This window comes from Chiloscyllium plagiosum, chromosome 38 (genome assembly GCF_004010195.1).
Source record: "Chiloscyllium plagiosum isolate BGI_BamShark_2017 chromosome 38, ASM401019v2, whole genome shotgun sequence".
Classification (NCBI taxonomy): domain Eukaryota; kingdom Metazoa; phylum Chordata; class Chondrichthyes; order Orectolobiformes; family Hemiscylliidae; genus Chiloscyllium; species Chiloscyllium plagiosum.
In genome coordinates this window covers 12548824-12566448 of record NC_057747.1, presented here as the reverse complement: position 1 = coordinate 12566448, position 17625 = coordinate 12548824, and the positions used below count along the sequence as shown (strand labels likewise).

The following is a 17625-nucleotide window of genomic DNA, read 5'->3' as shown; positions in this document are numbered from 1 at the left end:
TGTACCAGAAATAATGACCTGTCACCACGTACAGTGACAATGACCTGTGCCCGTGTACCAGGGACAGTGACCTGTCACCGTACACCATAGACACTGACCTGTCACCATGTACCAGAGACAGTGACCTGTCACCGTGCACCAGATACACTGACCTGTCACCATGCACCTGATACGTTGACCTGTCACTTTGTACCAGAAATAATGACCTGTCACCATGTGCCAGAGGCACTGACCTGTCACCGTGCACTAGAGACACTGACCTGTCATCGTGTACCAGGGACTCTGACCTGTCACCTTGCACCAGAGACTGGGACCTGTCACCATGCACTAGAATCACTGACCTGTCACCGTGTACCAGAAATAATGACCTGTCACCACGTACAGTGACAATGACCTGTGCCCGTGTACCAGGGACAGTGACCTGTCACCGTACACCATAGACACTGACCTGTCACCATGTACCAGACACACTGGCCTGTCACCATGCATCAGAGACACTGCCCTGTCACCGTGCACCAGAGACACTGACCTTTCATCGTGATCCAGAGACAGTGATCTGTCGCGAGGCTAATGATTGATTCACTCACATGAAAATCTTCAATTTCATCAGCTTCTTACTGGAGCCGGCTTCCTGACTTGGGAAAAGTCTCACTTCTGTTCCTCACCCCCATGAAGGTTATTCAATCCTTGATATCTCCCAGAGCAGGAAAAGAAGCTCTATTCCAGATCGGTGCTGTCACGCTGGTAAACCGTCTGCTGAAATCCTGAGCTGCTGCTGAGTAAGAATTATTTTTTGTTTGTAAAACAACAAAGATGTGAGTCTGTTGACACAGTGCCAGGTAGCTCCGAATCCCCTGGGCTCATTTTCACAACAGAGATCTCAATCCCAATGGATGTATTTACTGACTTGGTGCATCATTTATTCCCTCTATGCAAATGCCCCAACCCTTCACATTGGCTTCCCGTAATTATAACCAACATTCAAACTGTTAGCAAAGGCCCTTTCTTTAATTCATTCAATGCAAAGTGATTACTATGAGCAGAATGTGTTGACCATCCAGGATTGACCCTGATTGAGTCTTGTTCGGCCATTCCCAAGGACATTCAACCACTCTGCCAAGGGTCTGGAGTCACAGATGTGTCAGACCAGGTTAGAATGGTAGATTTTCTTCTCAGAAGGACATCAGTGAATGGGGTGGGGGGGGGGGGTGTCAGGGCGTACACAATCGTACACAATTGACAATGATCAGCTGGTCCCATTGGACTAGCTTTTCGTTCAAAACTTTATTGAGTTTAAACGCCACTGTCGGTTTTAAACGCGTGTTCCCAGGAGATTAGCCTGAGGGTCTGGGTTACTGGTTCAGTGGTAAGACCATGATGTCACCACCTACCGCGGTGGATCTGTGGGATTGAGGCAAACACCAACTCAATTCCCCAACCCCAACCCCTCAACCTGACCCCCACCACCCTCCTCAATCCCAAACCAATCCCCACACCCACCTTTCAGAAGAAGTAAATCCCTATGTCTCCAACAATCCTCGACCTTCCAATCTCTGGCTCTGATCTCATCATTTTCTCTGTAATTTTGCCCTGGGGTTCTCCATCAAAAATCTCAATCTGATGGTCATCATTACTGAAAAGTGCTGTGTCACTTCCAATTGCTTACCACCCATGTTAACCTCTTGTCTACCTTAGCAGTGCTAATTTTCTTTTATCTCCTCTCAACACTCTGCCTTTAACTTACTGACCCTATACCTGGTTACATTAGTCTGGCCTCACTGTTCTACTGATCTTGATGCTACACCCCCTCCCCCCCAATATTATCCACTTATCCTCAGTAACTCCCTCACATCCATCTGTGGGATCCCATACATAGAAACAAAGAACATAGGGCAGGAGTAGGCCATTCGGCCCTTCAGACCTGCACCATCATTCAATATGAGCATGCAATCTCGGTATCCCATTCCCACTTTCTCCCTTTATCCCATAATTCCTTTCGCCACAAGGGCTACGTCAAGCTCCCTCTTGAATATAGGCGAAAGTGAGGACTGCAGATGCTGGAGATCAGAGTCGAGAGTGTGGTGCTGGAAAAGCACAGCATCCGAGGAGCAGGAGAATCAACGTTTCGGGCATAAGCCCTTCATCAGGAATGAACTGGTCCCAGTAGCTTCCTGAAGAAGAGGTTCACAACCCTGAGTGAAGACATTCTTCCCCATCACAGTCTTAAATGGCTTACCCCTCATTCTTAGACTGTGACCCCTAGTTCTGGACTTCCCCAACATCAGAAATACTCTTCCTGCATCTAGCCTGTCCAGTCGCGTCAGGATTTCATATATATATCTATGAGGTCGCTCCTCATTCTTCTAAACTGCAACGAGTACATGCCCAGTTGGCCCAGTCTTTCCTCATATCCTCTCTACATAATACAATAACTTTTAGCTTCAACTTAGTGGTCCACACATTGCTATTCTAGCTGGTTCCCATCTTTCATGGAGAGGAGGTAGAAATTATTTAATTCCATTAGCTATCCTAGAAATTGGAATCTTGTGAGGTACATAGAGTCATAGGGCTGTACAACACCCTTCAGTCCAACCCGTCCATGCCGACCAGATATCCCAACCCAATCTAGTCCCACCTGTCAGCACCCGGCCCATATCCCACCAACCCCATCCAAATGCCTTTTAAAAGTTGCAATTGTACCAGCCTCCACCACTTCCTCTGGCAGCTCATTCCATATACGTACCACGCCCTGCATGAAAAAGTTGTCCCTTAGGTTTCTTTTATATCTTTCCCCTCCCTCCCAAAACTATGCCCTCGAGTTCTGGACACCCCCACCCCAGGAAAAAGACTTTGCCTATTTATCCTGTCCATGCCTTTCATGGTTTTATAAACCTCTATAAGGTCACCCCTCAGCCTCCAGGGAAAACAGCCCCAGCCCGTTCAGCCTCTCCCTGTAGCTCAAATCCTCCAACCCTGGCAACATCCTTGTAAATCTTTTCTGAACCCTTTCAAGTTTCACAACATCTTTCCGATAGGAAGGAGACCAGAATTGCACGCAATATTCCAACAGTGGCCTAACCAATGTCCTGTACAGCTGCAACATGACCTCCCAACTCCTGTACTCAATACTCTGACCAATAAAGGAAAGCATACCAAACGCCTTCTTCACTATCCTATCTACCTGCATGATTGGGAAAAGTCAATACCAGGACAGTGGACAGTAGCTCTGTAACTGGCTTTAGTGAGACTTAATACAGGTAATGTATAAATCAAAGATATATTCTCTACACACAGGCCAGTACGACCAGGAAATTTATGATAATTTAAAGCTCCTGGTACACTGTACAGCCAAACTTACTGGGCAGCTGACGTAGGTATCCAAAAAAAGAGTTTTAGAATGGCCTGGAGTAGTTCTGGAATTCCAAGACCTTTAATGAGGAAACTAAAACATTGTTAGTTTCAAAGAGTTCTTAAACATTTACAAACTTGCAAAGTAACAGAATTCTTCATTGAAGCTATGCCACAACTAGTTCTGGGGCTCTGAACAGTTTCCCTCAGTTTGCAACAGTCTGAGCTCTCAGTGAGATACATGTCATTGACAGTACGGAAATCCTAAAGTCGCTGGCCACTTGAATGAGTAAGAGATTGGGGTGGTAGGAAATTCTTACACAACACTTTGATAGACAGTATGGGAGAGTTTGTTGACAGTGTTGCAAAGAATTATTTAGATATTTTGACTATTGAAATTAATGATTTTAAGTGGGTACGAGAATGGGCTTCTCTCTTGGTGTGTGGTATTTTTGGCATGTCCAAAGAAATGTTGGCCCAGCCTCAGCAATGGAACAAGAGAGCAGAAATTTGGCCATTGGATCTCTTTAGCTCCAAATTGTGCTGCATGACCTTATTGCAAGGGGGAAAGGCAGCAATTCTTTCTGAACATTGGATTAAGGTAGTTACCTTTATAACAGTGAGCTGTAATGCCTGTGTTCCAGGGGCTAAAGGAATGGTCTCTAGACAATACAACTCATCAGTATTGAATTGTCAGAACCAATCTTGAAACTCCTTGAAACCTATGAGATTTTAAACATAAATTAAGAAATGGGAGAATTGATGAGGTGCATGAATAGAGGAGGGAAGTGCAATATGAAGTCAGCTACAGGAAGTGAAATAAAAGGAGGGAAAGAGTGTTGAAATGAGGAGAAGGAGCAAGAACAGACAGAGAGGAAAAAGAAGAAAACAAGACTGTCAAGTCATTAGCTTTTTATCCCATTAAAATTCTCCTATTTAATTATTAAAACTAATAATAAAACTATTATTAAAACTATATATTAAAACTAATTTAAAATAGTGGAAGGGTGGTAGGTGAAATTGATGAGGAAAGGGAAACAAGATTGATAAAAGCTGATCTTATTCTGTATTTGGGGTCTGGTGCAGATAATAAAGGCAGTTTGAAAGCTCAAAAAGGCAGAATAACTTTTAACAAAATAGATATTTCAAATTTAAATTGGGTAACTATCAGAAACATACTGAGATGGATTTTTATGGCATTATTTAATACTAATTCATGGCTAAGTTCACATAACCATAAAGAGAAAAGATTCTAAGGGAGGGAATAGACTAAACATAGCTAACCAAGGAGGTTAAGGAGAACTTCCAGATGATGTAGTGGATGCAGTTACAATGTTTAAAAGACATTTGAATAAGTACATGAATAAGAAATGTTTAGAAGGATATGGGCCAAGTGCAGGCAGGTGGGACTAGTTTAGTTTGGGATTATGGTCGGCATGGACTGGTTGGACCGAAGGGTCTATTTCCCTGCTGTATGACTCTATGACTTCTATAAGCATCTTTAAGTCTTTCTTAAACAATTTACAATTGAATTGAATTGGATTCATTTTACTGTCACGTTCTCACACATGTGCAGTGAAAAGTTTACAAGTCACTCGTTGGACTGAACCTCATACTTATAATTATTAACTTTTTGGTCAAGCAAGATTGGTGAGCAGTTTTAATCAAATATCTCATTGTTAAAAGGTACTTTCACTGTCAAATCTAGATCTAACTTTTCTTGAGGATTTAATGGACAGGTACTGTGAAAATTCAGCAACTTCATCTAAATCGGAGGCCATTTAAGACACTACTTTTGAGAAGCTAACAGTGGCCCTGTGTAAATCAGCCCGCAATTTGTGGTAATCATTAGCTCACAGAGTATCTCTTCTTCTGTCTGCTATTGCAACCATTAGTTTTAATCCATTTTTAAACTAATATCTATCGCAGATCATCCTGTTTAATTTCTAGTTTTCAATTTATGATATAGCGTCCCTATAGGCACGCTAACTTATAACCAGCAGTTCTTGAATAGGCTATCAGATGGAACAAGAAATTATATAATTCCCGCTGGAACCTGCAGGTCTCGAGCCAGTGAACTAAGGGATTATGGCAAAAAAAAGGGAACCTACCCTATCCTGTGTACAGACACCATCTAGAGGCTGATCACTGCATTTACTAACTCACTCATTTAAATAAGCACATGTGAAATCCTTTCAGAAACTTTTGTGAATAATTTCAGCATTCTTCATGTAGTGAAAATTTACTCTGTACAGGTAAAACTACCAAAGTTTAAGCACTGATTGGAAGTGGTACTGTCACCTTGGTGGATTGTTGGGGACAATACAGATAATGTCCAAATAGTACTCACATTTTAAATATGCATAAATAATTATAGTTTGGACTTGTTAGCAAAACCCTGTAATTTCAATTATTGATGGATTTATTATCTGTTATCTGGTACACCATTCAAACTTTCAGTCAATGATGCTTTTTCCACTATTGGAACATTTACATTAGAGAGCTTCTGAGACCCTCAAAACTACGCCTCTGAGAGAGACACATTCCAAAAGCTTGTCCCAATGTGTTTAATGAGAAAATGCAGCATACATTTAACTGACAGCTTCAGTGGGGTTGGCACTGTTTCCTCACAGCACTAAGGATCTGTGTTTGATTCCACCTTCGGGTGACTGTGAATGTGGAGTTTGCACGTTCTCTCTGTGTCTGCGTGGGTTTGTTCTGGGTGCTATGCTTTCCTCCCACAGTCCATTGATGTTCAGGTTGGGTGGATTGGCTGTGCTAAATTTCCCATAGTGTCCAGGCATGTGCAGGCTAGATGGACTAACCAAGTGATGTAGGGAGAGGGTAAGCTGCTCTTTGGAAGGTTGATGTGGATTTGATGGATCAAGTGGCCGCTTTCATACTGTAGGGATTCTATGGAAAGACAGTATTAGCCCAACTGTGACTTCATCATCATTCAGGAATTCTTGAAATAAATGATGACAGGAGCAGATACCATTTATAAAGCACCAATGGATGTAGAGATGCTAGCAAAGAGGTTTGATATAGCGTTGTTATTAAAAACAAAGAATGACAAACATTTTGGAGTTCTTTTCTGGATGTCACTAACAAAATTCATCCAAGTACTATACTTGGGTTTTCAGAAAGATTTAGATAATGTCCCCCACAGAAGCTCGTTTCATAAAATTAAAGCACATGGATTAAGAGGTAATGCACTGACAGTGATCAAGGATTCGCAGAAAACAGAGTAAGAATGAAAGGGTCATTCACCAATTGGCATCTGTGCTTAGTGAGGTAGTGGGCTTCAGTTATATATCAATGATGTGGAGTTGGAGACTAAATGTAATGTTTCAAAATGTACAGATGATACAAAGCTAAGTAGGAATGTGTATTGGGAGGAAGTTGTAAAGGGATTTCAGGAGGATTTGGACAGGATTAGTGAGCACGCAAGAGTCTGGCAGATGGAATATAATGGAATAATGCTGATATAACTCCACGTAAGCTGGTATCCTGTCACCAAGTCACTCTTTATTTACACGGGCGTGGTACTTGACACTGGTCTGACCTCCTCAGAGCCAGCTCTCAGAGTGAGCAGAACCTCTGACCCTCCTGTTTATATCTGCCAGCCCAGTCTCCCTGATTGGATCAGATTAACATCCCCATTTCTGTCATCATCCCCATATTTTGATGAATGAACTCGACACACGTCCAGCCATTTTGATTAAGAATGATTAAGAACGTAGAGCCCATGGAAGGACCGGCATAGTCGACATGTAACTGAGTCCAGGGTTTACCCGGCCATTCCCACAAATGTGGGGAAGTTACTGGTGGTAATTTATGCTTCCTTTGGCACTCTGGCACTGCTCCATCAATGGGACTCTGTCTGCATCCAGTCCTGGCCACCAGACATAACGTTTCGCCATTTTAGACAACCCTGGTGGAGGTCTGCCATTATCTGGGGGTGACCTTTCTTGGGACAATCACTCTTGGTCCCCATAATAATATGCCATCTGCTATGGTGATCTGGGTCGCTGGGTCCAGAAAGGTTTCAATTCTGGTTGTGATGGCCCTTTTGTATTCCCCATCACCACCACCAAGATCAGATATATTTGCAAGGAAAGACTGCATGAGGAGGGATCAATTTCACTGAAATCAATATGATATTCTAACAGCCCAAGTGAAAGGAGAAGGAGAGGCTGCAGACTCAGCATCAGAGGATGAGAAATTATTAAGGCTATAAGTAAGATCAGTAAAGCCTGCTAACATGTCTTGAAGGACTGAGGGAGCAGTAGAAAGAGCAATAGACGTAGTGGCAAGAGAATGAGGTCAATGCAAGAATTGGCTGAGAGATTCAACAACACCTTCACTAACTGACCTCCCAGGCTGAGAATGAAAAGTATGGTGCTGGAAAAGCACAGCCGGTCAGGCAGCAGCCAAGGAGCTGGAGAGTTGACATTTCGAGCATAAGCTCTTCATCAGGAACTTACGCTCGAAACGTGGACTGTCCTGCTCCTCGATGCTGCCTGACCGGCTGTGCTTTTCCAGCTCCACACTCTTCGACTCTGATCTCCAGCATCTGCAGTCCTCACTTTCTCCTCCCAGGCTGAGAAACCGTGTTACATCAGCTGAGACTACGATGACACCTGGTAACTCCCGAGCTCCTGCAGACTGGGAAAACGGTTGCTATTCATTATGAAGCAAGAAGTTGTCTATGATAATGAAGCAATCTTTATTGAAACCAATAATCACCATCGGCTCTTATTTCTGTTGGGCCAAAGCGACATACTGAGGATGTTGTGAAGCTGGCATCAGCAAGTACTGAATGATAAAGGGTTAGAGATGTATGAAGTGTCTCATGGAGGAACACTCTTCTTAAAGCCCAGTGCATACAGTGCAGTGAAAGTGCAGTCAAGAAACCACATGGTGAACATTTAGCTGATGATTCAACCCTTTATATAGCCCAATAGACAGCTTCCAAACTTAAAACAATGTTTCTTTAAGAAATGCAAGGTCAAATGATTTTTTTTTCTAAACTGTGTAATTTCAAGACATCCCCAGATCCCACTGCTTTTACAGAATGATTTGATTTAAATTCTATCAATCTTGTAAAAGTTATCCTCAGTTACATTTGCACTATTAAAATTATGGCAATCTCTCTTATCAATTAGAAAGCAAAAGTAACATGCTATAAATACTTGGATGCTTTACATTGAAAGATCTTGTGTCAGGTAAATTTCATATACAGATTAATCACTAAATCAATGTATATTTATCAATATCTGATACATATAATGTAATTGAGCATCCTAATTATAACTTTTCGGATTATGTCCAACTACTGTTACAAAGGAATTCATCCATGGATATGCAGTTTTGCAACAGAGTCATTGCATAGGAAACAACAGCAGATATCCATTTGATTGTTACAACTGCCAAGATCAGTTAACCGAGGAAAGAGGTGTGCCAACAACTGGAACATTCGACACAAACTATTGGTGAAAGGTTTCTATTCCTTGGAATGGAGAGCCTTCATTATAGTCAGCACAAAAAAAAATCATCTGAGTCATTAATCGAACATTTCCTTTGCATTTTTAGACACTGTTAGGTAATCAATCTCAACAGTCTGATCAGACGGAATCAACGCTTCTATTTCATACTTGAGTAAGGACATATTGCTGCAGTTATACAGGGTCTTGTGTGCAGTTTTAGTCTGTTGGCCTGAGAAAGGACATTCTTAATATTGAGGGAGACCAGTGAAGGTTCACCAGACACATTCCCAGATGGCAGGTATGACATATAAGGAAAGACTGGATCGACTGGGCTTGTACTCGCTGGAATTTAGAAGAATAAGAGGTCTCTCAAGGAAATTTACAAAATCCTGATGTGACTGGATAAGGCTAGATGTGGGAAGAATGTTCCCGATGTTAGGGAACAAGGGGTCACAGTCGAAGAATAAGGAATAAGCTCTTCAGAACTGAAATGAGGAAGAATATCTTTCCTCAGAATTGGGAACCTATGGAATTCTCTCCCCTAGGAAGCTGTTGAGGTCAGTTCACTGGATATATTATTATTATCCCTTACAGCTAAAGGGATCAAGAGGTATGGAGAGAAAGCAGGAATGAGATAGTGAAATTGGATGATCAGCCATGATCACATTGAATGGTGGCACAGGCTCGAAGGGTCGAATGGCCTACTCCTGCTCCTAGTTTTTATATTTCTATGTGTCTCAGGATGTGAGAACACTACCTTGGCAAAACTGTATCTATTGTCCTTTCCTACTTCCCACAAGAAGGTGGAAAAGATGGTGGTGGGATTGCTTCTTGAACTGCTGGAGTCCTTGATGATCAGTGAAGATGGGAAGAGGGGTGTGTTGGGGTCAGAAGGGTGAGTTTGGAAAGTAATTGGGAATTGGAAGGTGAAAACTGAGAGAATTTAGGGCTCGCATTTTCACAATCAATACTAAAACAGCAACGTTTTTAATCAAGATGGAATAAAATGCTATCATCTCTGTACATTCATTAAATGGAAATTGCAACAGTATAGCATATGGCATCCAAGACAACTATGATATATCATTGATTAGCGTACACACAACTACAACAGTGGTGCAAAGTGGTTTCACTGCAGTGATTGTGTAAATGCAACCAAAACCCACAGTGAAAACCAAGCCCATTGTAAATGCTGAGTACCAGTTAGCAGCCCAGCTGAGTAGCCAAGTTTCCTATGTCAAAGGTCTTGCTATTGTTAACCCATCATAGAGGCACCTGTCTTCAAACAACAGCCACGCACATGCACTTATGAAAAGGAATCATTGAATAGAGATCATGAGTGGATATCTTGATTCTTTTTTTAACCTGTCCAGGACGTGATGACCTAGTGATATTATCGCTACCCTGTTCATCTAGAGACCCAGGTAATGTTCTCAGGACTTGGGTTCAAATCCTATCATGGCAGATGGGAGAGTGTGGAGTGCAATAACAAATCTGGAATTAAGAGTCTACTGATGCCATGGGTCCATTACTGATTACTGGGAAAAACCCAATCTGCTTCACTAAAGTCCTGCCATCCTCACCTGGTCTGGCCGGCATGTGACTCTAGACCTACAGCAATGTGGTTGGCTCTTAACTTCCCTCTGGGCAATTAGAGATAGACACTGGCCGAGCCAGCGATGCTCACATCCTGTGAATTAATGAAAAGAATGCCCAGAGTCCTCCATTTCACTTTAATGCCAACCATCTTACACAATGCAAGTTTCGACAGAAGGTTTGAGTTGAAGATCTGGTCTCGACTGATTTGGTTGAATGGCCTATTACAGCATTGTAAAGTCTGTGTAAAGTTTAGTCAATGCAAAGCTAAGACCACTTTCCACTAGGGCTACACTGGGAATATGAATGCGGCTCGATATTAGTAATAAACCTTCCAACCTCAAATCAAATTAATACAGCTATCACGCTTGTGCCTGAAATGTTTCCACTCCTGATTAATTTCTAAAAGGCAGGGCAGTAATTGCACAGCGGAGCAGATCAGATCAGTGACCTGCACATTAAAGGATTCATACTAAGTATGTGAACAGAATAATCTACATCATGAATGTCAGATCCAAAAACAGCTTTGAGGTGGTTAGATGTGGAATCCTGGTGTAAAGCTTTGTCCTGGAAGTAGTTTAAAGGTATTGTTCAACCAATTGTAATGTCTATTTACAGTGTAATCTCCTGCAATCTCAATCAGCCACAATCTCAAATATAACTGGACAACAGTCAGATTATAACAGGTTATTGGATGTACATTTGCTGGCTGAGCTGGAAGGCTCATTTTGCCTTGTCCTAGGAAGGATGTGTTGTCCCAGTCAAAGTGGTGTCCTTCCTCATTCGTATGTAAGAATACTAATGACACCACTTCGACTGGACAACACATCCATCCTAGGACAAGCCAAATAGAGACGTGCACAAGAATTCCTAGAAGCATGGCATTCCAACCGTAATTCTATTAACCATTCATTGACTTGGATCCTATTTACCACCCTCTCAGGAAAAGAATAGGAAATGACATCACCATAGGAAATGATGTCACCACGGAAAATGACATCACCAACCCTAGGAAACTCAAGCATATAAATAGAAAGCGGGCTACACCACCAGTGATTGATCCGGAGGCTCACTGAAGATGTTACCTAGTATGCGACGAAACATCTGAAAATGAACCTTCCAGCTAAGCGAGATAACCTACATCCAGGACCTCAACCTGAGCTACAAATCTTCGCAAAATTTGATAAGAGGCTACTTTCCACCCCAAATTTGAAATTAGTTCAGGCATCAGCTTTTTAAAAGAACTCTATGTGAAAATGTTAATATTGTGTGCTTGATTCAAATGTAAGAATCACACAATGTAGCAGTTTGTAATGTGGGACTTTGAGAAGCTGATTATGGTTTCGATTTTATTCTCTACAGATCTCCACACTTAATGCTTCATTTACTTTGACTCTGTTTAAACTCAGCTGCAACAGAGTGACAAAACATCCAGTCAACAGGTTAAAGCTCTCATTCCTCTTCAACACAGAAGTGGTACCTGAAGCCATTTTTACCTTAACCCCTGAGTCACCTGTACAGGTTTCAACAGAGCATCAAATATCACATTCTGAATTAATTTCTGGGAATGTAATTTTAAGCCAAATTCAACTGTAAAGATTGAGTTTCTTTATTGTTCCGTAATCATCATAGCATTGGAACATGCTGTGGTGCAGTGGTAGAGGGTGTTAGGAGGTCTGAGTTCAAGTGCTACCTATTCCAGAGGTGTGTCATAATATCCCTCAACAGGCTGACTGGAAATATTCAGAACATCTCATGGTGTGTATCAGTCTGAAATAGGAGGGCAGGCCAGAGGGAAGAGAGGGAGGGGAGGAAAAAGGGGGATGTGAGGCAGAGAAAGGGGATGTGGAGTAGAGCAAGGGGCTCTCTCACAGCACAGTGGTAGTGTCTCTATCCCTGAGCCTGGGTTCAAGTCCCACCTGCTCCAAAGCGTCTCTGAACAAGTTGATGTGAAAAGTAGGTCAGGAAGTGTTGATTTTTGAGCATCGATTATTCGGCAAAGGCTAGCGTGTGCCTATTGGGCCGAATGGCTTTCGTTTGCATGTTTGCAGAAGGAAGGTATACTGAGAGGCAGGAGAGTCAGGCAGCATCCAAGGAACAGGAGAATCGACGTTTCGGGCATAAGCCCTTCTTCAGGAATCCAGCAACACATTTTCAGCTCTGATCTCCAGCATCTGCAGTCCTCACTTTCTCCTGAGAGGCAGGAGAGCAAGGAAAGGGAAATAGGAAAATGGATTGACCTACACTCCAACATAAAGGCCGGACAGATCAGCACGGCTATCAATGTTTCAGTTGGAATGTGTGCTAGAGGTGAAAGGTAGGGATTGAACAGTGTCTGCAGGTCATCAGGGACAGGCCCTGCAGATGGGCAGAAAGCCCCGAAAACATAGCAACAGAAGAGACTGAAACCCAGGCTGCAGAATGTGGCCGAGCCTTGGGGTTGAGTTCATTGTGACCAGTGTCAGACTCCAACCTGCTGGAAGGAGACAGCTCGAGAACTGGTTCATCTTACCAATTTCATCCCCGTGCCCCATTCTCGCCAAAGCATAAAGCAAATCAGGGGATATAATGTGGGGGAATCCCTTTCAGTATCACCATTTGCTCTGTAATTTCCTCCTCCCCTTTCAGCGCAGTCCCAGGCTGGGAAAAGCGGCGCTATTGTAAGAACATCAAAGTTACAAAACAAAACTGTCCCAGGTCAGCGGGGAATCCCACGTTAGCTCCTCGACTGCTCTGGGAACCTTGTCTTTTTCAGTTCTGTCTCTCTCCTCGTGCCTTCCGTCACTTGATATTTCAGACAAGACATACCTAATCTTGAAACAGAAATGTTGATATGTTTAAACCTTTTCTTTGTCTGATAATAAGGCGCATACCCATTATTCAGGTTCACCATGAACTTCCAGTGCTCAGCTTCCATGCTATTGACTCACCTTCGGATAAGGTAAAATTACCGCTATGTTTGACTTCCTGCTGGCCCCTACTCTGGAGTCAAGCATGTCCCTGGAACGACAGAGATAACTGATCTACATCAATGGTGCTGTTCAATACAGCCAAACGCTGTTGTCCATATTCTAATTAACAACAAACACATTCCCCGATCAACGTTGTGCTCACTGACTTACATTGGATCATGCTCCTGAATACCTCAGTTCCAAGATTTCCACATTGTTTCCAAATTCCCCATGACCTCGCCACTCCTCGCTTGTATAAACAGCTCCATGATTATAACCATTTATCCAAATCTCGCTTCTTATGCATTCCTGGTTTTTAATCATTGGTGTTAGCACCCATAGCCCTAAACTCTTGGATTCTCACCCTTTGACTCGAATGATAGAATCCTTACAATGTTGAAGCAGGCTATTTGGCCCATCCAGTCCACACCAACTGTCCAAAGAGCATCCTACCCAGACCCACTCCTGTCCCTGTGACTCTGCATTCCCCATGGCTAATCCACCTAGCTTGCACATCCCTGGATACTATGGGCACACGGCCAATCCACCTAAGCTGCAAGATCTTCAGACTGTGGGACGAAACCAGAGCACCCAGAGGAGACTCACACAGACACAGGGAGAAGACTTCACACAGACAGTCGCCAAAGGGTGGAGTCGAACCTGAGTCCTTGGTGCTGTGAAGCACAAGTGATAACCTCTGAGCCACAGTGCTGCCCACACTGTTTATATTTCCTATTCTAAAGCACTCTTTCTTGGCCAAGCTGTGTAATATCCTCTCTATCACAATGTAAATGATTATGTCTAGCTATATCCTTAACAGGGCCATGGAGTATTTTACTACATTAAAGGTTACATGCGTGGTATTGTTGCAAATGTATTGGAGAGAAGCTGCTGAGTAAAATTGCTGAGGGCCAATTTTGAGACTATCCTGTGCAAATAAAATCTTTGTATTTCTATTGGTTTCAGAAGCTTTCAGTGTTCAAGGTTAATGCTGCAGTAATCACTTGAGTCATCAATGTTGCAGTATCTATCTAATTGGTGCCACTGGAAAATCACAGAACTTATACAGCACCGAGGAGGCCTTTCAGCCCATTTTGTCTGTGCTGAATGTGTGATTCACTTAATGCTTTTCTCCTGCCATCTCCTATAATCCTGCAATTTTTTTTCTCTGCCATTAACAGCCTAATTCACTTTTGAAAGCCTCAATTGACCCTGCCTCCACAATACCTTCGGGCCATACATTCCAGACCTTAATCTCACTGCCTGTTTCTTTTTTCCCTATATCACCATTTGCTTCTTTTGCCAATTACTTGAAATCAGTATCTTCTTGATGTTAATCCTTTTATGTAACAATGCGTTTAATTTCTAGAACAATACATTTAATGCAATGAAGTACCAAATATAGGGAAAGAAGTACAAAAATACATTCTGAATTAATTCAAATTAAGGTAAAATTGCATTTGCAGAAAGTAATAAGTGAATAAATTCAGTGCGGCAGTTCAGGAGAGACAATCTCACTACCGCTTCGTGAAGTTTTCTATTCTTCTGAAGTTATTTAGGTTGACTTTATATTGCACTGTACCAGTATGCTATGGCATCATAAATCACGAGAATGCTTGACATTTTTACAGGGCAGGGGGAATCATTTGGTGGAAAGAGCTTAATTACAAAGATCACATTGTGTCATTCAAAAGCCGACTGCTGCAGGAGCAATGAATATGAAATCCAAACTTTTGTGCATATGGAGTATGATCAGGAATGGGCCATTAGGTCCCTCAAGCCTAAGAAGCCATTCGATAACATTATAGTTGATCTTCTAAGTCAATTTCAAGTGCCCACATTAACCTCATGTCCCTCGATTCCGTCAGTATCACTAAATTTGAATGTGAAGGTGACATTTATGTCCTAATTGGGGAAATGCAGCTTAGCTTTCAAGCTAGTAACTGCTGAAGATTTCGGTTTACCTGTCTTAGGTAACGAGGAAGCAGATTATTACAGTATGACAGCTGATTCCTAAGCACACCCTTATGATCCAGTCAGGCACAGAGTTTACTTTGCAGGACCCATGCACAACTATTCAATTTGGGACTCCTCGCTGTGATTAGATGATGGTATTTGATACAGTCCGCTCAGTCTGATGTCAAATCTGCAACAATATCAGCAAAGAGAAATGGATTCATTAGAAAGCTGAGAGTTTTAATGACCCAAAGCATTAATCTGTCTCTGCAAGTGCTGGCTATGCTACTGCATAAATCCTAGCTCTCATTGCAAACCTTTCAGCTGGTCTGTTCTTTTTTTAAGTCAGCTGCATTTCTACAGACATTCCTCAACTTTGTCAATCATGCGTTTGTTCTCCAGCAACACGGGAAGGCACATTGGGAAGAAGGTAAGGATGGATAGAAGGCAGGATGAAACAGAAAAAAAAAGAAATGGATGAAAAAGTTCCCAAGTAGCTTGGTCTGAGACTATTCCCCCACCTCCCCACCTTTAGACATTGTAGAGGAAACCAATGGCTCGGTAGCTACTTGTTTCAGACAAGCTTCAATAAGATTGTCTCCAAACTTTCTCGACACAAGCAAATATAGTCCAATCCCACTCAATCTCTCCCCAAAGAACAGCTTTTGTATTTCCAAAAATCTTTCTAGTGAAGATTCGTTGCATGCCATCTCAGGTAAGTTCATCCTTCCTTTGATCAGAAGATCAAACCGTATGAATACTCCAAAGTTTTCATCAAGGCCTTATCTCATTTCAAGGAAGGTTTGTTTTTGTAATCTGATAGATCAACATCCTTGCAATAAACACAAACACATTATTTGCCTTCCCCATTACTTATTGTAGCTGCATATTAATTAATTGTGATTTAAGAAATGGTAGGGAAACTAAGCAATTATTTCATTTCTTTCTTCACAGAGGACAATACGGAAAAATCTTTTGGCATAGACACTGTGGGCATCATATTTAATGCCCAGATATGTACCAGTCAAACTCTGCAGGCAAGGAACAGCCCATCAAAGTCTGCTCCTTAATTATTGTTAGGTTGGAAACAGCCCAGAAACAGAAGGTTTACAAAGAGGTCGCTGGAGTTCCTGGTGCATGGTGTGGTAGAGAGGAGAGCCAACCTCTTTCCCCGGAACACCAAAAGATGCCAAGGTACCAGACACTGCCAGCTGGACTGACATAGCCACCCAGGTCAGTGCAGTGTTGTCGGTGAGAAAAACTACTGTATCAACATGGAAAGGTCAATGACCTTGTGCTTCCTTCAAGGGTAAATGCCACCATGTTCTCTCCGCTATCAAACTCCCAATCAAACTCTGCCACTGCACATAAAACCCAGCAATGTTAACAGTCCACCACTTTCATCATTGTTTGCAGCATATTCGCTCAATGGTTCTCATCCCTTTTCGCCCAAAGCACAAAGTCTTCCTATCCCAACGTATTTCCTACTCACTCACTGGGGACACCTCCACTATCTTTTCTGCTCCTGCATCTACACTTATGGATCTTCCAAATATTTCTCATCAGACTCAATTCTTTCTTTTCTAGATTTTGCCCGAAACGTCAATTTTCCTGCTCCTCGAAAGCTGCCTGGCCTGCTGTGCTTTTCCAGCACCACTCTGATCTAGTTTCTGATCTCCAGCATCTGTAGTCCTCACTTTTGCTGAGTCCATTCCTCCTTTTGCCTGGTCTGTGGAAGGAAGGGAGCCTGGGCTGGGTCGTGATGTCATTGATCGAGTAACCCAGAGCCAGACTGATGAGGACCATGGGTTCAAATCCCAATAAAAGATCCAAAGTAAAAGACTAACCTTATGCTGACCATTACTGATTACTGTGAGAACTCATTTTGTTAATAATGTCCATTAGGGAAGGAAATTTGCTATCCTTACCCGGTTTAGCCTAAATGTGAATCCAGACCCATTGCAATGCAGTTTATTCATAACTGCTCTCTGGACAATTCAAGGTGGACAATAAATGCTGGCCTAGCCAGTGATACCCACACCCACTGAATTATTTTTCTTTAAAAAGCCTCACCTTTATATTTGAAGTTTCTCCTTTGTCATTTGTCATTATTCTCTCTACTTTCTGTCTGCACTAAAATGCAATGGACTGAAATGTTAACTTTATTTCTTTATTTTTCTACTTTATACTAATGTGGACTTTAATGTTGAACATTTAACTATATTTCCTTACTTTTTCTATTTTGTACCCTGTCACCTTTGTACCTAAGATGGCACTGGGAATGG

General features: G+C 42.2%; 1 protein-coding gene across 1 annotated transcript in view; it reads right to left on the bottom strand.

The window, feature by feature from the left end:
* Window positions 1-17109, bottom strand: part of fuom (fucose mutarotase) — a 41878-nt gene extending 24769 nt beyond the window's left edge. The window contains 5 exon segments of the mRNA XM_043678613.1: window positions 3359-3384; window positions 3387-3428; window positions 8098-8166; window positions 12946-13015; window positions 17038-17109. Of these exon segments, the coding sequence (XP_043534548.1) occupies window positions 3359-3384; window positions 3387-3428; window positions 8098-8166; window positions 12946-13015; window positions 17038-17109 (279 nt within the window).
* Between the last annotated feature and the right edge of the window lie 516 nt (window positions 17110-17625).